The 23,710-nt window shown below is 41.0% G+C and overlaps 1 protein-coding gene across 1 annotated transcript in view; it reads left to right on the forward strand.

The window, feature by feature from the left end:
- Nucleotides 1-23,710, forward strand: part of LOC127001956 (elevenin-Vc1-like) — a 50,327-nt gene that overhangs the window by 14,301 nt on the left and 12,316 nt on the right. Inside the window, exon 2 of the mRNA XM_050867224.1 lies at nucleotides 21,769-21,872. Within this exon, the coding sequence (XP_050723181.1) occupies nucleotides 21,772-21,872 (101 nt within the window). The 5' untranslated portion in view covers nucleotides 21,769-21,771. The remainder of the gene's footprint in view (nucleotides 1-21,768; nucleotides 21,873-23,710) is intronic.

Here is a 23,710-nt window from a genome sequence, read left to right on the forward strand (position 1 = left end):
AGAGAAGAATAAGGAAGAAAAAAAAAAAGAAGGAAGAGGAGGAGGAGGAGGAGGATCAATATATCAATCAAGAAATAACGATACCTATCTGTTAATATTCTTCCTCCCTTCCTTCCTTCCTTCCCTCCGTCCTTCCTTCCCTCCGTCCTGGCACCAAAGTTTATGTATTAGCGAAGATACAATGATGTCCGCTTCAAGTTAAACCTCCTTCTCGTGTTCTGTGATGAGGCCTAACTAGAGAGAGAGAGAGAGAAGGGGGGGGGGGAGATAAGAAGGGAGAGAGATATATAGATTGATAGATAGATTGATATGGAGAGTATGTAAGCTAAAGTAAAAAGAAGGGAGGGGAAAGGATGGGAGGAGAGGAAGTGTAGTGAGAGAGAGAGAGAGAGAGAAAATAGCATGGAGTTAGGTAAGTGGATCTGCCCAAATCTATGCCTACTGTATTTCTATTTAGTGTTACTGGAATATGTAAAACAAGAAGTAGAAAAAAAAGATAGATAGATAGATGGATGGAGAGATAGATAGTTAGATGGACGAATAGACAAAAACAACATATCCGATTTTTTTCTCATATTTTTTTTATTTATTATTTTTTCTTAGTTCATTCACTTGTCTATATTCCAGGTTTCATTTTACTACTTTTCTCTCTGTTCATCTATTTATCCATCTGTTCATTAGTTTGTTGACATGTTAATTTATCTATCCTAACTTTTTTTATCCATCAATTTAAACTCGTAAATATCATCCCGTAGAACCTGCTCCCCTCCTCCTCTTCTTCCTCTTCTTTTTCCTCTTCCCCGGTTGCTCACTTACTTAATTGATCACATGGAACACGTGTGCTGCGAGAGAGAGAGAGAGAGAGAGAGAGAGAGAGAGAGAGAGAGAGAGAGAGAGAGAGAGAGAGAGAGATATGAGGGCAGAGACGGAGAAATAGACAAAGAAACACACACACACACACACACACACACACACACACTGCCCCCGACGCACCACCACCTCGACGAGCCCTACGCAGCTCCAACAAGCTAGTTCCCATTAGAGCCTGTGCCGACCGTTATAAGCACAGCACCGTCCCCACTGTAGTCAAGTTTATTAACCACCATTGATGTTTTACTAGTCATCTTGTCTGACTCGTCACTTTTATCATTTTTTGAACTATGATCTCCCCCCATTTTATCTTTGGGTATGTTTTCTGTTGTATTTTATATTTTCTCTTTTATCATATTACACAAAGCCTTTTACAATGGTGCTCTTTTACAGTTCTATTACTATTTTTACGTTTTGGTCTTTGATTCCGATATGTATTTTGAGCACACACACACACACACACACACACACACACACACACACACACATAACACACACACATATACACACGAGCCCCCCCTCCCCTCCTGATAACTCCCTCCCCTCCTCCCCCCCCCACACAGACAAAGATAATTCCTGTTCATAATCAGATCACACAGGTACCAGAAGCCCTCCAGGTAGATCTAAGGACAGGTGGCGCTGATGAGACGCGGGGGACAGGTGTGCTGGTGGGGATGAGCCAGGTGGAGAGGAGGGATGAGGGAGGAGTGGAAGAGATGAGAGGCTGGAGGAGATGACGAAGACGGAGATTAGAAGGGGGAAAGGAGAGGTCACTATGTACGTTATGTCATCTATTGCTATCTTGTATGCGTTCTTCGTGGGGCTTAGGGTCGTCTCATTAAACATTTCCTCGCCCAAGCTCCCATATTCGACAACGCTTTCGTAGGAGTTGTGAGCATTTCCAGGGGTAGTTTTGTGACCCTGGTGGCAGTTTGACCCTTCTTCTGTGCCATGAACCTAAAGAAACAATCATTAGATCTCGACTGATTCTCTCTTTGGCCTTTGGAAGCAGTTGATATGAGGGGTGGAAGGGTCTGAGAATGCCGACCTTAGTTTCAGAAGACTTGAGTGAGAGACATGAATGAAATGATAAGGAGGTGAAGGAGACGAAGAGGAAAGGTCATATAAGATCATGTCACATCTGGTCATCTTGTATCGGTATGTCATGGGTCTTAGCTTCCAAAGACATGAGTGAGTTTAGACATGCATGAGGTGAGAAGGAGGTGAAGGAGACTTAGGGAGAATGTCATGGGTCTCAGCTTCCAAAGACATGAGTGAGTTTAGACATGAATGAGGTGAGAAGGAGGTGAAGGAGACGAAGGGGAAAGGTCAAATAAGGTCATGTCATGTATCGTTTTGTATCGGTATGTCATGGGTCTCAGCTTCCAAAGACATGAGTGAGTTTAGACATGAGTGAGATGATAAAGAGGAGGACACGAAGGAGAACTGCAATACTGTCATGTCATCTATTGTTTCCTTTTGTTGATGGATATATGGTTGATTAACTTGATAGATAGGTAGGTAGATAATAGATGATTCATTTTAGACATGAGTGAAATAGGGCGTGAAGGAGACAAGGGAGAAAGTTCATATTTTTCTCATACTTAAACACGGAGACAGAAAGATCAACTGGAGGAGCATTCATATAGTTACTACTTAATAGCGACAAAGGAGAGGAAGGAAGGAACCTGCATGGAGGAAAGTCTCTGAAACTCTCTCCCTCATATTCTCTCCTGTTCATGAAAATAAAGCAAGTAAAGAAGAAGCATCGTGAAAATCTAACATATACACCTTGTCTAGAGGGAAAAGAAAAAGGCTGAAAAAAAAGAAAATCGAACACAATCTTATTACTATTTTATTTCACATTCCTCTCCTATTCATTAGCATAAAGGAAATAAAGAGATAAAGAAGAAATATCAAGAAAACATAGCCTACAGATATTACCTCGGAAGAAAAAGAAGAAAATCGAACACAAACTCAATAAAATTTTCTCTCACATTCCTCTCCTATTCATTAGCATAAAGGAAATAAAGAAATAAAGAAGAAATATCAAGAAAACATAGCCTACAGATATCACCTCGGAAGAAAAAGAAGAAAATCGAACACAAACTCAATAAAATTTTCTCTCACATTCCTCTCCTATTCATTAGTATAAAGGAAATAAAGAAATAAAGAAGAAATATCAAGAAAACAAAGCCTACAGATATTACCTCGGAAGAAAAAAAAGAAAATCGAACACAAACTCATCACCACTTTCTCCCACATTCCTTTCCTATTCATAAGTAAAAAGGAAATAGACAAATAAAGAAGAAATATCAATAAAACCTAGTCAATAAATATTACGTAGAAGTGAAGAAAGCAAATGCATGAACTGTCTCCTTTGTTGTAAAAAAAAAAATATATCAAGCAAACCTAGTCTATAAATATTACCTAGCAGTGAAGAAAACGGATGAAAACGGAGCTATAGAATGTAAACAATCTCAGTACTGTTTCTTCATACATTCCTTTTCTAGTCATATTCATTGCCGATAAAATAAAGACACAAGTAAAGAAGCGGATAACTAACCTCTACACACATCGCCTGAAATTGAAAGAAAACAGAAGAAAACGTAAAAAATACACGAAGAAAATGAACAAACCTCAAAAGTTACATTGATTGCTGATAAAGGAAAGACATAAGAGGAGAAGAAATACCAACAAAAACTAACCTCTACACATCGCCTAAAATTGAAAGAAAACAGAAGAAAACGGAAGAAAACGAGGACAATAAACCAACCCCAGTACCGTTTTCTCTCAAAGTTTCCTCCGTTTTCCCTCTTTCCCTTCTCCGGGTCTTCACTATACGCACTCACACCTTCATCCGTTTTCCTCCCTCCACCGCTTTCTTCGGTAAAATTCGGAGCTCAGATTCTCGTTTTCGTTCGTCTTTGTACAGTTTCGCTACTTGTCTGTCTGTATGTGTTTGCGTGTTTGTTTGTCTGTGTTAATGTTCGCGTATGTCTTTTCTTTCCTATTTGTTTTCCTCAGTTTGTATTTTTATTCTACAGTAACTTAATCGTGTGTGTGTGTGTGTGTGTGTGTGTGTGTGTGTGTGTGTGTCCCTAGCGCACTTCGATCCTCTCCTGTCTGTCTGTTAGTGAATTCGCATCCTCAAGAAACTAATGGATTCAGAAATCATTAAACTCCTTCCTTATACTTAGTCAATCCTCTTCCTCTTCTTCCTAGTTCTGTTATCTATAGTTTTCTTCTCTCTTTTATATTCAGCCTTTTCTGTATTAGTTTTCTTTGTTTTTGTAGCATCGCCGACTTTATCCTGAATCTCTCTCTCTCTCTCTCTCTCTCTCTCTCTCTCTCTCTCTCTCTCTCTCTCTCTCTCTCTCTCTCTCTCTCTCTCTCTCTCTCTCTCTCTCTCTCTCTCTCTCTCTCTCTCTCTCCATTAGCACATGCAGCCTTCTCCCTCCTCCCAAGAGAAAGAGAGGAGTGTTGTGTCTGAGAGAGAGAGAGAGAGAGAGAGAGAGAGAGAGAGAGAGAAAAGAACCCTCAATATCCATCAGTGTACACAAGACTAGACAAACCACACCAAGGCCCTTCTTCGGCGCCTCCAGCCACACACACACACACACACACACACACATACACACACACACAACCACAAGAATCACAACCAATCTTATCTCAACACCTCCAGAGAGAGAGACAGTGAGAGAGAGAGAGAGGGTGGGGGAGATTGAGCCAAGATTTCTTTAGTTTCCCTCACGCTCACACCCTCCCCCATCCACTTTCCCTTTTCCTCATTACTTCTCTCGGTCTTCACTTCGCCTATTCTTTATCAATATCGCTTTCCCTATCCTATTCTACCCTGTCTTTCTATCACGTGTATTTTTTTCAGTTTTATTTTCATTATTTTTACGCTGTTTCTATCTTCCTTTGCCTTATAATTACACTTCAATTTTTTTTTTCTCTCTTTTGGCCAATCTTCACTCATCTCTTCTATAGGAGCAGTGTTTAGCGGTCTTTTTTATTGTTTTCATTTGTTTTTGCCCTTGAGCTGCTTCCTTTAACGTAAACAAACAACAACAACATATCTACCTCACGTTTCCTATCATCACTTCCCATTCAATACGAGGTGCAGACCATACCCCATTTTCTTAACCTTCAACCCCAAACTTACCTATTTCTTGTCCCTCTTATAATAACAATACTGACTCTCCCATCCCTTGATACACCGGTGCCTATCTACATCTACCTGTCTATATCTACGCTTCTTTCATCTCTATGCACTGCTACTTATTTCTACCTATCTCTTTCTACACTTTTTGTCATCTCTTAATACACTGCTGAGTCTTTCAATCTCTCTATATCTCTCTTTCTCCACGCTTTTCTCTTACCCCTCAATACACTGCTGCCTATTTCTATCTCCCATTGTTTATCTTTCTCTGCGCTTTTCTCTTAGCTCTCAATACACTGCTGTCTATCTCTATCTCCCTCTATTTATCACTATGTTTCCCTCATCTCCCTATACACTGCCGTCTCTTTCCTCCCCTTGAACGAGAGAGAAAAGTTAACATTCCTCCAGGTTACCTCCTCCCCACCCCTCGGTTGCTCCTCTCTCGCCTACTTTTAATAATATCGCTTCCCTTATCTCCCTCCCTCCCCCTGTCACTACCTCGAAGAAGAGAGTAGACGAAGATTCCCCCTCCAGTTTGTCTTCTTCCTTCCCTCTTCCTTGGTTCGTTGTTGCTTCCTTCCTTCTATCTCGCCTACTTTTAATATTGCTTACCTTACTCGTATATCTCTCCCTCTTCCTCACTTCGTTGTCACTTACTCCTTCGATCTCCTACTTTTAATAACACTTCTCTTATCTGTCTCCTCCCTTCCCTTATCTCTAGTTCGCCCATTGCCGCCTCGAAGAAGAGAATAGTCGAAGATTCCTCCACTTTGTCTTCTTTTTTCCTCTTCCTTTGTTTGTTGTTGCTAATCCTCTTTCTCTCTCTCACCTCTAACACCGCTTTCCCCGTTTCTCCGTATTACAACCTGCCTGTGCCTTCCTCTGCCTCGGTAATATCCATTTCATTGCAATATCAGGAGAAAGGACATCGCTAACTTGCCGTCCCGTTGTTTTTTCACTCTGCCTAACTTATAACATTACTCTCCCTTTCTCTCCTATTCATCGCTGCCTACCACCACCAGTCTGTTGCCAGCGCTGCGTCAGTACCTTCGTAATATCGAGGGAAGGGCTCCGCAACTATAGCCTCATCGTCGTCTCTTACTCCCTTATTCGCTTATTTATAACACCACTTTCCCCGTGTTTTCCCTGTCACCGCCTGCCTGTTGCCTGTCTTTGCTTCTGTACTAACCATTACTTCGCTATATCGGGGGACGGGACTTTGGAAACTATCCCCTTCATTCTCTCTCTCTCTCTCTCTCTCTCTCTCTCTCTCTCTCTCTCTTGATTTTAATATTACCGCTTCCCTTCTTTACCTGTTATCACTTGTTTGTTTGTTATCTACTTCTGCATTGGTAGCTTCATTTTTCGTCATATCGGAAGGAAGGACTTTGTAAACTACCCCCACTCTCTCTCTCTCTCTCTCTCTCTCTCTAATACTGGATCCCCTATCTCTCCCCCTCGCTGCCTTCCCTTCAACAATCTACGACTTTACATCTTTTTTAAAATTTCTGTCCTGTTTCGTTTTTTATTTGCCCTTCCAATCAATTCACAGATACAAGATTATGTTTAACGTGTTTTTACTTAGTTTATTTTCATTCTTTTAGTACCTTTTTATCTCATTTTTCTTTGTAACTATACTGCATCGTTTTTTTTTTATATGTATTTTCAGGTTTATTTTCATTTCTTCCTTTTCCTTATATCAACACTTTATATATATATTTTTTACATATATATTTTACGTATTTTTCTTAAGTTTGTTTTCGTTCCTTTTGCGTCTTTTGTATTCTTCTCTTACTCAAAACTACTCTGTGTTTTTTTTGTCATATCTCTTTTTTTTTATCGTATTTCTCCTAGGTCTACTTTCATTTTTCTCTCCCTTATAAGTACTCTCTATATGTTGTTCTTAGCATGTATCTTTTTATCGTATTTCTCCTAGGTCTACTTTCATTTTTCTCTTCCTTATAACTACTCTCTATATGTTGTTCTTAGCATGTATCTTTTTAACGTATTTCTCCGTGGTTTATTTTCACTTTTCAGCGTCTTTTCTGTCTTCCTTCTATATCTACCTACACTTCATACCTGTTTTCTTTCATATCTACTTCTAACATATTTTCCAAGCTTTATATTTATTCTGTAAACGTCTTTTTCATCTTTCTTTTCCTTATAACTAAACTTCATATCTATTTTTTATATATTTCTTTCTTTTTTTTCGTCCTAACAATAGACTCACTCGTACAGGAAAGGGATATTCTATTTCCTGCTTCTAAATTTTTTCCTCTTGTTCACTCTTTTTTTGTATTTTCTAGCATTTTTTTCAACTTTTTTAGGGGGGGACTTTTTCATCTTTTTTGGGTGAACCTGTTTTTCTCGTATACAAAATTTTGAAGCGTGTCATTTGGGTGTGATGGATGATATTGTGGTGCTCTAGTTGAATCAGAGTCCGCTCTCTCTCTCTCTCTCTCTCTCTCTCTCTCTCTCTCTCTCTCTCTCTCTCTCTCTCTCTCTCTCTCTCTCTCTCTCTCTCTCTCTCTCTCTATCTATATATATATATATATATATATATATATATATATATATATATATATATATATATATATATATATATATATATATATATATATATATATATATATATATATATATATATATATATATATATATATATATATATATATATATATATATATATATATATATATATATATATATATATATATATATATATATATATATATATATATATATATATATATATATATATATATATATATATATATATATATATATATATATATATATATATATATATATATAGAGATAAACAAGATTATTTTATAATTAGAAGTTTTGCCTTTTTTTCATCATTCCATTCTTTGTCAACAATATTTACAAGCAAGATCATCTCTTATTTTGAAACGTCGCCTCTGTTTTCTTGTTCTGTTTCTGCAGCAACAGCTTCAAGCAAGATCACTTTATACTTTGACCCATCGCGTTTATTTTCCCTTTTTTTTTTGCAACAATATTTACTCTATATTTTGTTATTAATTTCCATCATTCTATTTTTTAAACAATATTTACAACCAAGGTATAATTATACTCAGACCTATTGCCTGTTTTTTCCATTATTGATATTTCCAAACTAAACTAATCATTCCTTCATATTCTTCATCTCCTCGTAGAGTTTTATATTTTACACAAGCTACCTTTTCTTTCCCTTTATAAGTTTGTATTTCCAGTCAAGATCAACGATATGCACAGGACCCTCAACCTCCTTTTTTCTCCTAGCCCCTCTAATCTTTCAACGATAAAATCTATTAAGTCCTTTCACTTCTTCATCTTTACACACCCTACCTTTTTTTCCGTTTACATTTCCAGACAATTTGAACCTATACGCTGAACCATCACCTTCCCTTCTTTTCCTCGTCCCTCTAATTCCCTTCCACCGTTCTATTTATCCAGCAATAAAATCGATGAATCAGTACTTGCACTTCTTCATCTTTATAGTCTACCTTTTCTTTCCCCTTTACATTTCCAACGAAGACAAATTATATGCACTGAACATTCAACCTCATTTCATTTCCTCCTCCCTCTACTTTCCTTCCACAATTTTTTGAACAATAAAATCACTTCTTCCCATTTTTACATAGTCTACATTTTCTTTCCCTTTACATTTCCAACCAAGACAAATTATATGAACTGAACCTTCAACCTCATTTCTTTTCCTCTTCCCTCTACTCTCCTTTCACCAATCCATTTTTTGAACAATAAAATCACTTCTTCATTTTTACACAGTCTACATTTTCTTTCCCTTTACATTTCAAACCAAGATCAAACTATAGACACCGTTGCCAAATTATCGTCCTCAGAGCATCGCATTTAAAAATTCTGACCCATAACTATTGACAAGAAACACCGATAATTAACCATTTTAACGATAACTATATATGAAGTCAGTTATTTGGGTGGAGGAGGCAGGTTTTGGCTCAGAAATCGGCAAACATAAGAGGCTGAGTAGGACAATCTGGTACCGTTGACTATAGCTCGTATTTTTCGACGTATCGGCATCTCAGTCCATCTGTTTGAAAAGCCTCTCGTAGAAGTTGCTGGCACTATCATGGACTGCTTTGCAATCCTATAAATATATATATATATATATATAAAAAATAGTGAGTTTTACCCGACTACTGCACCTTGCACGGGAAAAGCACCCAAGAAAACCTGGTTAATCTTCATTGTGTCCTAAATAGTCGTAATGGGTACCCGAAACGTTTAAAAATATGGGTCTATATGCACTGAACCCTCACCCTCCTTCCCTTTCTTTCTTTCTTCCCTCTCTCCCTCGCTGGCCAAAGACGTCAGATTCCAAGTATAAAATTCACCGTCAGGGGCGCGGAGGGAGGCACTGAATGCCGAGGTGTCAGGAGTCAAAGTGTGGGAGAGAGTGAGTGCTTGGGAGAGTGAGTGAGTGAGTGAGTGAGTGAGTGAGGGTCCGAGGTTGGCTGGTTCGTCTATCACTCATTCTCTCTCTCTCTCTCTCTCTCTCTCTCTCTCTCTCTCTCTCTCTCTCTCTCTCTCTCTCTCTCTCTCTCTCTCTCTCTCTCTCTCTCTCTCTCTCTCTCTCTCTCTCTCTCTCTCTCTCTCTCTCTCTCTCTCTCTCTCTTCACGGTCGTCCTTTCTCCCTCCTTCCTTCCTTTCTTTCTTCTTTCTTTCCATTCTTTCTTCCTTTCTTTCCTGCTTCCATTACTTGCATCTTTTTCTCCTTCCTCTTCCTTTATCCTCAATCAATCAGCCCCTTTGTTAGATGTTCGTCCCCTCTTCCCTCGCTTCCTTCCTTCCCTCTTTCCTTCCTTCCTTTCTCTTTCTTTCCCTTACCCTATCCTTACTTCCTCATTCCCTTTGTTCCTTATCTCTTTTTTTTCGTTCCCTCCTTTCTTCCTTTCTTTCTGTATGCTTTTCATCGTTTTCACCTTCCTTTTATCATTCCTCCTTTTGTTCTTTTGTTAGTTCACTCTTCCTTCATTGTTGTATTTCTTTCTTCCTTCCTTCCTTCCTTTCTTTCTGTATTCTTTTCATAATTTTTACCTTCCCTCTATCCTCCATCCTTTTCTTCGTTTGTCACTTCACTTTTTCTCCATTATTCTATTTCTTTCTTTCTTCCTTCCTTCCTTTTCCATCACGTCCTGTATACTTTCATATCTCACCACAACGACTCCCCAAGCGATTTATGTCAAGTAATAGAAAAAAAATTCAGTCAGCCAGTTCGGGCACACAAAAGAGATGTTACCAAGCCAAAATACGAAAAAGTTACTCGAGTGAACGCTGAACTGCATCAACTTCGTAAGGAATCAGAATATTTAACCGTGGTGTGTATCGAGGGAACTTTTAATTGATTCCAACACACCCGATGGTAAAAAGTTAATATCTATCCCTTCAAGTGTTTATACCGATGCGAAGGAGGTTGAATGATGTATAAAAAAAACGTTAATCTGCGCTGAGAACAAGTTAATACGAGAAAACTCCTTATACCTGCTTGCATATCCTTGGGTAAAGCGCAAAGTTTAATGTCGAAAAAGAGAATCAGAACAGAAAGAAACGCATTCGAAAAAAAAGTGAGTATTTATAAACTGTAAACTGTGGGTCATATTCTTAAACATTTCGGCGCCCAAGCGCACATATTTGACAAGGCTATCGTAGGAGTTCTGGGCATTTCCAGGGGTAGTTTTATGACCCTTCTTGTAGTCTGACCCTTATTCTGAACCATGAACCTTAAAAAACACTCATTAGAACCCGACTAACATCCTTTTCGGCCTTTGGAAATAACTAATGTGCAAGGTGGAAGCCGACCTGTGTCTCCTGCGATAAAGATGTCGAAAGCAAAGAAAAAGGGAGTTTGTCTTCAAAACAATCTAAACGAAAGGAGCAGTAAACGAACATTTGACTCGAAAACCATTTGTATGAAAACAGAATAAAAAGGGAATTTGACCTGAAGCTAAATATGGGAAGAAAAGGGAATTTGATCTCATGACAACTTAAACGAAAAAAAAAAAATACTCTCGTAGGTGTTTCTTTAGAAGTGATAAGCGACGAAGTGAAACCGAACTGATAAACCACTTAGGTAAACCAAAAAGCTAATGCTTACAAATATGCCACGAGTGTTTGCCCCCGGGTAAAGATGAGGAGGGGTTTGACGAGGGGAAAATGGAAATACGAAAAGACAAACAGTAAAAAGGGAAATAAGTAAAAACAATCACGAAAGAGGAAAAGTTGACAATTACACCTAACCAAATGTTCTGAAGGTAAAGGCGAAAAGAGTTTTAAGGGTGAAAATGAAAGAAAAATCGATGGGAAGACAACTTAGAGAGAAAGACAAAAAAAATCTATAAAGGAAATGCGAGAAGAGAAACTCGATAGAAAATTAAACTACAGCGTACGTAATGTCTCTCCAGGTAAAGACGAATAGAGTTTTCAGAAAGCAAGAAAGTAAAAGCAAAATCGATCAGAAGACAAGTTAGAAAGGAAAGATAAAACAAAAGTCTATAGATACAGCGTTGAAAATATCTCGTAAGGTAAAGGTGATGAAGAGAAAAGGTGAATAGGAGAAAAGGAAAAAAGGAAAACGGACCCAAAAAGACGAAAAAATAAGTTACACCGTTTAGAGTTTCCTTCGAAGTAAAAAAAGTTAATATAAGGAAAAAATAATCGTATGAACTTTTTTTTTCATTCAAACTGTTGACATGAACCCGACCATGAAAACAAACGCAACAACAACAACAACAACAACAACAACAACAACAACAACAACAACAACAACAACAACAACAGATACCTTGAATGTTTGTTTGCCCTGCATGTCTCCGATCACACACACACACACACACACACACACACACACACACACACACACAAACCTGAAAGAAAACACGGAAAGAAAAGAAAGAAAGAAAAAATGAATATACACCAAGAAAATGGGCTTAAGGCAACAAAACGAAGAGGAATGAGTGTAGGGGAGTGAGGTGGAGTATTCCGATGTGAAGGGACGGAGTGAGAGGCTGCGGGAGGTGGGCGAAGGGAAAGGGGAGCCAGGTGGGTGTGTCTTGGTGCAGGAACAAACAGGGAGGCAAGGAAAGGCTCTCCATTAGGAAATTAAGCCTTAGGGACTCTCAGAAAGACCTCGTGCCTGCCTTCTTGCCTTCCTTACTTGCCTGCCTAAGTGCCTGTCTGTCCTCCATCTGATACTAAGCAGTGTTACGCGAGAACACCCTTTTTCAATACTCTCTCTGAATCTTCTTCCCCTTTTTGTTTTTGGAGGCGGTAGCTTTGCGGTCGCTTTTTCCCTTTCTTGCCCTTAACTGCTTTCTCTGGTCTTAAACAGGATACGAGGAGGCATATGATAGCTCTTGTCCAATATATACTTTCTCTCTCTACAAATCTTTCATTGTATTGACAGTAATCCCTTAACTGCTTTCTCTGGTCTTAAACAGGATACGAGGAGGCATATGATAGCTCTTGTCCAATATATACTTTCTCTCTCTACACATCTTTCATTGTATTGACAGTAATCCCTTAACTGCTTTCTCTGGTGTTTAAACAGGATACGAGGAGGCATATGATAGCTCTTGCCCAATATCTACTTTCTCTTTCTACACATCTACCTAATCTCAATTGGATACTTTCATTTATCGTATTGACAGTAATCCCATAACTCCTTTGTTTGTGGGTGTGTTTTCTAAGTGCTGCCAATAGCGCCGGTAGGATCTCTTGAGGGGTCTCTTGGACGAACCCAGCCCGTTAGTGGCGCAGACGAATTTTATTTATAGTGACAGCCGTAATGTATGACTCTTGCTTACTCTTGCTGGCTCTTGTTTACTTCATCCACAGCCCTATTTGTACGGCAGACTTCGCTAAGCTACTTCTCAACTCTGAACATTCCTTATTTGTAGACACAGCAGCGTGTAGTAAGCTTTTCAGTAATGGTCGATCATCAACTCTAATTTTTATTCACAGCTCAGGAAGCAGATCAAGGGCAACAAAAAGAAAGTGTAAAAAAAAAAAAAAAAAATCCGCTAATCGCTGCTCCCACTATTGCAATTAATCCTTTCGACCAGTTTAAATGCTTGAATCAGGTTACAACGCACGATTACTATCAACGGAAAAAAAGTAGCTGTAGTTGTTTTTCCCCTTTCTCTTTCTCCTTCTCTTCAGTTTCCCATTCTTTCCTTCCTTCGTCCTATTTCTTCTGTTTCCCCTTCTCTTCACCTCCTCTCTCTTCCATCTTCCCCTTCTTTGCCGTGACTTCTTTGTTTCTCTTCCCCTTTCTCTTTTTCCTTCTCTTCAGTCTCGCTAAAAACAATATAGTTATGTTTCCACGAGCCGAGAAACACATCGAGTACTCCAACACCGAGACGTGCGCCGAGTGAAATCCTGACAGCGCTATTGACAAAGGGATAATGCGGGCGATTCCTTTCTCCTCCCTGACTCCCCTGTGGTTCATTATGAGAGAATCTGCCGAGACTTAGAGGCCCGAAAAATAACTCCCACGCTTAGATAACGAGCTTTCTCTCTCTCTCTCTCTCTCTCTCTCTCTCTCTCTCTCTCTCTCTCTCTCTCTCTCTCTCTCTCTCTCTCTCTCTCTCTCTCTCTCTCTCTCTCTCTCTCTCTCTCTCTCTCGGTTGGACAATTACATGAGGAGGAGAATAAGAATGAGGATAGGAATGAGGATGCAGGTAAAGATGAGTAAGAGGAGGTGGAGGAGGAGGAGGAGGAAAAGGAAGAGGAAAAAGAGGAAAAGAGAAGAGGTAAGGTAGGAAGGATGAAGGAGTGAGAGGAAGGAGCAAGGATAGGACACGGATTCGGTTTGGCCATAGGAGGAGGAGGAGGAGGAGGAGGAGGAGGAGGAGGAGGAGGCCTACATTTTTTAAAGGCCAAATGTTCTCCAGTCTCTTGGTGGTGATGGATGTCCCTTCTTTCCCCTTTTTTTCCCCTCCCCCTTCACCTCCTTTCTCTTCCTTCTTCCCCTTTGCCGCGAATTCTTTCCTTCCCTTCCTCTTTCTCTTTCTCCTATTCAGTCTCTCCTTCCTCCTTTCACGTGTTTCCCCTTCTCTTCACCTCCTTTCTGTTCCTTCTTTCCTTCTCTTCCTCTTTCTCTATTTCCTTCTCTTCAGTTTCCCATTCCTTCCTTCCTTCGTCCTTTTTCTTCTGTTTCCCCTTCTCTTCACCTCCTCTCTATTCCTTCTTCCCCTTTGCCTTCCCTTCCTTTTCCCCCTCTTTTTCTTCTCCCCTTTCACTGTCTTTCTTTCTTTTCCCCTTTCTCCTTCTCCTTCTCTTCAGTCTCTCCTCCTTTGCTTCCCATTCTCTCCTTCCCTCGTTCTTTCACTTCTGTTTTCCCTTCTCTTCACCTTCTTTCTGTTCCTCCTTTCCCTCTTTTTCTTCTCCCCTTTCATCGTCCCTTCACTCTCTTCCTCTTTGCCTCCCCTTCTTTCTCTCTCTTACTTTCACTTTTCTGTTTCTCCTTCTCTTAACCTCCTTTCTGCTCCGTTATTTTTCCTTCTTTTTCTCCTTTCCTTTCTCCGACCCCTCTGCCTCCCCGTCTTTCTTCCCCTCTTCCTTTCACTTCTCTTTCTCCCCATATTCACTTGTTTTCTGTTCCTTCTGCTCCTTCCTCTTTGCTATTCCTTCTTTTCCTCCTCTTTTTCTCCATCCCTTTAGTCTCTTTTTCCTCATTGCCTCCCTTTCTTCGTTTCTTTCTTCATTTTATCTCCCTTCTCTTCCTTCTTCGTCTTTTCCTCCTCTCTTTCTTCTCCCCTGCTCTTCCCCTTGCATTTTTCATTCTCCCCACCTCCCATCTTTTCATTCTTCAACTTCTTCTCTTCTTGTCGTATGATTCCTTTTTTTTTTGTTACTTCCCTTTCCGTTAATCCTTCCTCTTCCTTATTTCCATCCTATCCCTTCCCCCTTTTCAGTTTTAATCGTTTCTCATCTCCTATTTCCTTCCTTCTCCTTCCCTTTCCCCTTCGCTACAGTTTCTCCTTCCCTTTCAACTTCCCTCTTTTTTTCCTTCTCTTTCCCCTCTAGTTCTGTTTCTTTTATGCTCTTTCATTCATTCAGTTTCCATGTTTTTTTTTTCTCTCTCTCTCTCTCTCTCTCTCTCTCTCTCTCTCTCTCTCTCTCTCTCTCTCTCTCTCTCTCTCTCTCTCTCTCTCTCTCTCTCTCTCTCTCTCTCTCTCTCTCTCTCTCTCTCTCTCTCTCTCTCTCTCTCTCTCTCTCTCTCTCTCTCTCTCTTCTGCGGCTTCTTAATATCCGAATGTGGTTTTTTTTCTCTCGTTTTTTTTCTTCATTGTGGTTCTGGTTACTAATTTATCTTTTTTTTCTTTTTTTTTTGTGAAAGGGAGAGGGACTTCTTGCAGTACTGTATGTGTGCTCTCTTCTGCATCTTATATTTTTTTCTCTCTTTATCCATATTCTCCTTTTCCTCCTCCTCATCATCAACCTGTTTTTCTTTTTTTTCTTCTTCTTCTTCCTTCCACTCCTCCTCATCCTTCTCTTCTTCCCCCGCTTCCTTTTTATACATCTTAAATCTTCTCTTTCTCTTACCCTTCTTCTCCGTCCTCCTCTTCGCATTCTCCCTTGCACCTTCTCCCTATTTCTCCGTTCTTTAATTATCCCCAATATCATCGCCATCATCAGCAGCAGCGGCCCCATTGTCTTAAGCTAAAAATACACACACACACACACACACACACACGCGGCGCATTCTTCCGAGCACTAAAAAAAGTTGTATTCCCCTTAGCCCGCGTGCAATCCCTTCCCTTTTGTTTGGCATCGGCGGAGCGAGAGCCAACGAGTGCCAGATTACCCCAACGGCCCTGATCAGCCCCCGCGCGTGCTGCTGGCGGTCAGGATAATGCTGATGCAGGGCCTGACTCTGTTCAAATTAACGCTGTGAATAAGCCCCGCCCCCTCCCCCGCCCCTACCCTTCCTCCGGCGCGTTGGCCACTGTATATGATTGGTTAGTTCGCAGGATAGCCACGCCCCCTCACTTTCCTCCCGTGCCGACCCTCCCGTTAGTGATTCTGATGTAGAGGATAAAGTTGACAAAGATTAACTGTATTACTATGAGCTGATCAACAACGATAACGATAATAACAACAACAACAGTAAAAGTAAGAACAATAACAAGAACAACAACAATAAAGAGTAATAACAATGTTTCTATATTTCTGTTCCTCCTTCCCCTCTTTCTGTTCCTCCTTCCCCTCCTTCTGTTCCTCCTTCCCCTCCTTCTGTTCCTCCTTCCCCTCTTTCTGTTCCTCCTTCCCCTCTTTCTGTTCCTCCTTCCCTCTTTCTGTTCCTCCTTCCCCTCTTTCTGTTCCTCCTTCCCCTCTTTCTGTTCCTCCTTCCCCTCTTTCTGTTCCTCCCTTCCCCTCTTTCTGTTCCACCCTTCCCTCTTTCTGTTCCTCCTTCCCTCTTTCTGTTCCTCCTTCCCTCTTTCTGTTCCTCCTTCCCCTCTTTCTGTTCCTCCTTCCCCTCTTTCTGTTCCTCCTTCCCCTCTTTCTGTTCCTCCTTCCCCTCTTTCTGTTCCTCCTTCCCCTCTTTCTGTTCCTCCTTCCCCTCTTTCTGTTCCTCCTTCCCCTCTTTCTGTTCCTCCTTCCCCTCTTTCTGTTCCTCCTTCCCCTCTTTCTGTTCCTCCTTCCCCTCTTTCTGTTCCACCTTCCCCTCTTTCTGTTCCACCTTCCCCTCTTTCTGTTCCACCTTCCCCTCTTTCTGTTCCACCTTCCCCTCTTTCTGTTCCTCCTTCCCCTCTTTCTGTTCCTCCTTCCCCTCTTTCTGTTCCACCTTCCCCTCTTTCTGTTCCACCTTCCCCTCTTTCTTTTCCTCCCTCTTTCTGTTCCACCTTCCCCTCTTTCTGTTCCTCCTTACCCAAGTTCTGTTCCTCCTTCCCCTCTTTCTGTTCCACCTTCCCCTCTTTCTGTTCCTCCTTCCCCTCTTTCTGTTCCACCTTCCCCTCTTTCTGTTCCTCCTTCCCTCTTTCTGTTCCTCCTTCCCTCTTTCTGTTCCTCCTTCCCCTCTTTCTGTTCCTCCTTCCCCTCTTTCTGTTCCTCCTTCCCCTCTTTCTGTTCCTCCTTCCCTCTTTCTGTTCCTCCTTCCCCTCTTTCTGTTCCTCCCTTCCCTCTTTCTGTTCCTCCTTCCCTCTTTCTGTTCCTCCTTCCCTCTTTCTGTTCCTCCTTCCCCTCTTTCTGTTCCTCCTTCCCGCTTTCTGTTCCCCCTTCCCTCTTTCTGTTCCTCCTTCCCCTCTTTCTGTTCCTCCTTCCCCTCTTTCTGTTCCTCCTTCCCCTCTTTCTGTTCCTCCTTCCCCTCTTTCTGTTCCTCCTTCCCCTCTTTCTGTTCCTCCTTCCCCTCTTTCTGTTCCTCCTTCCCCTCTTTCTGTTCCTCCTTCCCTCTTTCTGTTCCTCCTTCCCCTCTTTCTGTTCCTCCTTCCCCTCTTTCTGTTCCTCCTTCCCCTCTTTCTGTTCCTCCTTCCCTCTTTCTGTTCCTCCTTCCCCTCTTTCTGTTCCTCCTTCCCCTCTTTCTGTTCCTCCTTCCCTCTTTCTGTTCCTCCTTCCCCTCTTTCTGTTTCCACCTTCCCCTCTTTCTGTTCCTCCTTCCCTCTTTCTGTTCCACCTTCCCCTCTTTCTGTTCCACCTCCCTCTCTTTCTGTTCCTCCTTCCCCTCTTTCTGTTCCTCCCTTCCCCTCTTTCTGTTCCTCCTTCCCTCTTTCTGTTCCTCCTTCCCTCTTTCTGTTCCTCCTTCCCTGTTTCTGTTCCTCCTTACCTCTTTCTGTTCAACCTTCCCATCTTTATGTTCCTCCTTCCCTCTTTCTGTTCCTCCTTCCCTCTTTCTGTTCCTCCTTCCCTCTTTCTGTTCCTCCTTCCCTCTTTCTGTTCCACCTTCCCCTCTTTCTGTTCCTCCTTCCCCTCTTTCTGTTACACCTTCCTTCTTTCTGTTCCACCTTCCCCTCTTTCTGTTCCTCCTTCCCCTCTTTCTGTTCCACCTTCCCCTCTTTCTGTTACACCTTCCTTCTTTCTGTTCCACCTTCCCCTCTTTCTGTTCCTCCTTCCCCTCTTTCTGTTCCTCCTTCCCCTCTTTCTCTTCTCCCCTTTCACTCTCATCCCCCTCTTTATCTCCTCTTCCTTCTTTCTCTTACTCCCACGATTCAGTTTCTCCTTCTCTTAACCTCCTTTCTGTTCCGTTATTTTTCCCCATCATCTATTCATTCTTCATATAGCACAGTACCATTTCCCAAGCAACAACAACATCAACAACAACAACAAAAATCACCACCACCAACAAGACACAAATACAACAGAAACACAAATACTATGCAAACAGCAACAACAACAACGGCAATACACTCAACACAGCGCAGTACCATTTTCCAAGCAACAATTAACAGCAGCATCAATACAACAACAACAACAACAACAACACTCCAATATTTGCCCCGCCCTGCAAGCATCATGCAAGGCTATTGAAACGCTCCTTGCTTGCCTGCTCTCCCTCCTCGCAGCCTCCCGGAGATGAGACAAAGAAAGCTACCTGCAGGAACTTATTAATTACAAACTCAGGTGCGCTCTCTCTCTCTCTCTCTCTCTCTCTCTCTCTCTCTCTCTCTCTCTCTCTCTCTCTCTCTCTCTCTCTCTCTCTCTCTCTCTCTCGTTATATTTTTATTTTTATCATTTTCCTGTTGCCCGTTCGTGATTTCTTTTTCTTTTTATGTCTATTTTTATCATTCTTCTTTTTATTCGTTCTTCATTTTTTCTTCTTCTTCTTCTTCTTCTTCTTCTTCTTCTTTTTCTTCTTCTTCTTTTTCTTCTACTTCGTTTTCTTCTTCTTCCCTACCTCAGCCCTCCTCCTGCTCCACCTCCTCCTTCTCCTCCTCTTTCTGTTCTCCTTATTGGCGGTAAATATTGACGAAGAAAAAAACGAGAACCAAATGAGGAGGCGGAGGCGGAGGAGGAGGAGGAGGAGAAGGAGAAGGAGGAGGAGGAGGAGGAGGAGGAGGAAAACATGAGGGATTAAATTTCGATCATTCCTCGTTGTGTCGAGAGAGAGAGAGAGAGAGCTCTCTCTCTCTCTCTCTCTCTCTCTCTCTCTCTCTCTCTGTTTCTATTCATCACCCCTTCCTTCCTTTCTTCCCTCCTTTCTTTAACAGTCCTCCACCTCCCTTTTTTCTTATCATCTACGCGTCCCTCTCTCATTATGATTTTTTGGGCCCTACTCATTGTTAGTCAGTCTCTTTCTCTCTCTCTCTCTCTCTCTCTCTCTCTCTCTCTCTCTCTCTCTCTCTCTCTCTCTCTCTCTCTCTCTCTCTCTCTCTCTCTCTCTCTCTCTCTCTCTCTCTCTCTCTCTCTCTCTCTCTCTCTCTCTCTCTCTCTCTCTCTCTCTCTCTCTCTCTCTCTCTCTCTCTCTCTCTCTCTCTCTCTCGTTATTCGTTCCATTATCGCATTATCACCATCTTCTCCCGCCTCCTCCTCCTCCTCCTCCTCCTCCTCCTCCTCTTCTTCTATCCTCTTAGTTCAGCTTTTCATCTCTTTATTATCGAGAATCAGGTCACTTTAAGACGATTCCTAAAGTAAAGCCCAGATTCTGGAGATTCCTAAAATTAAGTCAACATTCCAGATTCCTAAAATATAAGAAGTCGACGTTCGAGAGATTCTTATTTCAAAATCGATGGTCGGGAGATTTTTTTTATTTGTTTTTTATCTCTTTCTTTTTTTTCATACCAAGATTATTGTTATTTTCTTCCTTATTCCTTTCTTTCCTTCCCATCATGCCAGGATTAATGATATTTTCTTTCGTTTTTCCTCCATTTTTATCATTTTTTTGTCTTTCATCTTTTCTTTGCTTCCTTTCATACGTACCAAGATCATTGTGGTTTCTTCCTTCATTTCTCCCTCTTTCCTTCCTTTCCTCTTTTCTCTCCCTTCTCTTTCCTACAATACCTCATCCACTTCCCTCTCCACTTCTTCCCTTCTCTCCCTTATCCTCTCCCTTCTCTTCCTCTGTTTTTCATTCTTCTCTCCCTGCCCTTTCCTTCCTATTTCCCTTTTCCTATAATATCTCACAGATCTCTCTCTCCTCCCTACCTACCCTTTCTCTCTCCCCTTTCATTCCTTTAATACCTAACCCAACTTCCTCTCCCTCCCTTCCCTTCCTCTTTCCCTCTCCCTCTCCTTCCTTCCCTTCCCTTCCTCTTTCCCTCTCCCTCTCCTTCCTTCCCTTCCCTTCCTCTTTCCCTCTCCCTCTCCTTCCTTCCCTTCCCTTCCTCTTTCCCTCTCCCTCTCCTTCCTTCCCTTCCTCTTTCCCTCTCCCTCTCCTTCCTTCCCTTCCCTTCCTCTTTCCCTCTCCCTCTCCTTCCTTCCCTTCCCTTCTCCCCCTTCATAAAATACATTTGTTTTTCCAATTACGGCGTTTAACAGTGGCCTCGCGAAACACAACCATCCATCACACCGCATGTTGACACCTTCTCTGGGGAAAGATTGATGGCCTAACCTTACTTGGCCCTACCTTAAACTAACCTGCCTACCTACCTATTAACCTACCTTTCTTTCCGGCTACCTATAATTCAGTTTCCTTCCCGATGTCAACCTACTCTACCTTAATCTTAAGTTACATCTTTTTTTTTTTTTTCGTTCACTGATCTGAGACGTTATCGTAATCTTTTTTTTTTGTTACGATTTTGTAGCGTAAAGTGGGAGGCTTTTTAAAAATATAAAGCGAAATTATGACACTCAGACAAAAAAAGAAAAGAAAATGGACCAAACTAAATAAGAAGCTTGCTATGGATACGCGTCTTCATGACCAGCATGTCCTCAAATCAAAACATCTTGGTCAGTATTCCATTCTTTCCTCGTCCATATCTTACAAAATCTTACACAAATGGATCGTCCGTCTGAATCATTTTCCCTTCCTACAACCAGGAAGTTCTTGCATCAAAACATTTACAAAACCAAAAATATTTTTTCCTGACAAAATATTTGACAAAATAATTGAGTGTCTGACGTAATATTTTCCTTTCTTCTAACCAGGATGTCCTTGACTTAAAGCACACTATAAGGCCAAAATGTTCGTTCTTTACACGAATTGACTGACTGCCTGACTCAATATTTTATTTTTCTTTAAGAGTTCAGAGTAAAAACGCTCATTCCTTCCTGATCCATACATTACAAAATATTACACGAATTGATTGAGTTTATTTTTTATATATTTTCTCTTGTCCGTCTTTTGTCATTTAACATCAGTTCATAAGTTAAATGCTTATGTTTCCTAATCCATCTCTCACAAAACGTTACGCAAAATAATTGATTCTCTGATTTAGGATGTTGTTAATTTCTTCCATCCAGCTTGTCCTTGAATCAAAGTAGTTGAAAATTTCAAAACGCTTATTCTTTCCTCTCTTAGAAAATGATACATAATGGATTTACAGTCTGACCTAATATTTTTATTTTTATTTCTTATAACCAGAATATCATGAAATCAAGACAACTGATAAGGTCAAAAAGTACATTCTTCCATAAACCGTACCTTACAAAATGCTACGGTACTGATTGCTTTTTTTTTTTAATTGTCCTTCTTTTGTCTGTGAATCAAAACAACTTATATGGCCAACACATTAATTCATATACTAAACATTTAATTCCTCCCCGCTCTTTTATCTGCCCCGCCCCGCCCCACCCCGCCGTGCCGCCCCCAGACCATGGCCGCCGCCGCCCCCCGCACCAGCCTCCTCGTCCACAGCCTGCTCCTGGTGGCCGTCCTCGCCTCCTTCGCCGCCCCGTCTAAAGCCATCGACTGTCGGTGAGTCTAATAAGGACGTGTGTTTACTTTCTTTATTACTTCTCTTTTCCCCTCTATTTGCTGATCTATCTTTTTGTCTTTCTTTCATTTCTCTCTTTTCTCACGTTATCCTTCCTTTCCTTTCTCTCTCAACCCCTCATCTTTTCTCCTTTTCTTCCATTTTTTCCTTCCTTGTCTGTCTATCATTCTTGTCGACGAGTTTAAAAAGGTTGTATGTTTGTCTTTTTTTTATTATTTCTGTTTAGCTGTCTACTTGCTTATCTATCTTTGTGTCTTTCTTTCCTTCGTTTTTCTCTTTCTCACATTCTTCTTCTTTTCCCTTCTCTTCTTTTCCTTCTCCCTCAACCCCTCATTTTTTCTCCTTCCCTTCTACTTTCCCCTTCCATGTCTGTTTATTTTCCTTTTTCTTCTTTTTCCTTCTCCCTCAACCCCTCATCCTTTTCTCCCTCCCTTCCATTTTCCCCTTCCTTGTCTGTCTATCCGTCATTATCCTTCTTCTCCCTTCTCTTCCTTTCCTTTCTCTCTCAACCCCTCATCTTTTCTCCTTCCCTTCCCTTTTCTCCTTCCTTGTCTGTCTATCATTCTTGTCGACGAGTTTAAAAAGGTTGTGTGTTTGTCTTTTTATAATTTATCTTCACCTGTCTATTTGGTTATCTATCTTTTCGTCTTTCTTTCTTTCGTTTTTTTCTCTTTCTCACATTCCTCTTCTTTTCCCTTCTCTTCTTTTTCCTTCTCTCTCAACCCTTCATCTCTTCTCCTTCCCTTCCATTTCCATTTCCTTGTCTATCTATCCATCATTCTTGTCGGTGAGTCTAATAAGGGTGTGTGTTTTCCTTTCTTTATATATATGTTTGTCTGTCTGTCTACCTTTTTATACCTGTTTTGTTTTCTAATTAACAATCTACTTACCGATCTTTCTGCCTATCCATTATTATATTAAATCTCATACAGTTCTTTTTTTCTTTTATTTCTGCCTACCTGTCTATCTACCTTTTTATATGTTTACCTGTCTAACTATCTTTTATTTATCTGCTATCTGTCTACTTAATTATCTATCTACTAGTCATCTTATACATTTCTACTTCCCACTGCTTTTTCTTTCCTATTCCTTTTTCATGTGTTGCTTCCTCTCCTTCCCTTTCTTTCCTGTCTATTCTTTCCTCTTTCGTTCCTCTCTGCATCCCTCACATCATCCCTCTTTTCCCTTCTCCTCCTCTTTCTTCTCTCTTTCTCTTAACTCCTCATCTTCCCTCCTTCCCTTCCATTTTCTCATCTCTTTTCCTCTTCCTCTTTTCTCTCACAGCATCATAATTTCCCTTCTCCTCCTCTTTCTTCTCTCTTTCTCTTAACTCCTCATCTTCTCTCATTCCCTTCCATTTTCTCATTCCTTTTTCTCTTTCTCTTTTCTCTCACGTCAACCTTATTTCCCTTCTCTTCCTTCCTCCTCTCTCATCACCTCATGTTCCCTCCTTCCATCCCATTTTCTCATTTAATTTAATCTTTCTCTCACATTATCCTCGTTTTCTTTTCTCTCCTCATCCGCCTTCCTCTCAACCCCTCACCTTCCCTCCTTTCCTTCCGTTTTCACATTCCTTTTTCTTTTGTTTTCGTTTCTCATTATTATTCTTTTCTATTTTGTCCCTTCTTTCCTCTCTCAATCCCCTCATCTTCCCTCCCCTCAATCTTGTTTCGCTCCCCCTTTCCTCCAATCTCTTTATCATTTTATCATTCCTTTCTCCCTCATCTTCCCTCCCCTCCATCTCTCTTTCCTCCACCCGCCCCATCCCATCCTTTCTCTATCCTCCTCTTTCTCCTCTCTCATCTCCTCTTCTCTCCCC

The sequence above is a fragment of the Eriocheir sinensis genome, chromosome 22 (assembly GCF_024679095.1).
Source record: "Eriocheir sinensis breed Jianghai 21 chromosome 22, ASM2467909v1, whole genome shotgun sequence".
Lineage (NCBI taxonomy): Eukaryota > Metazoa > Arthropoda > Malacostraca > Decapoda > Varunidae > Eriocheir > Eriocheir sinensis.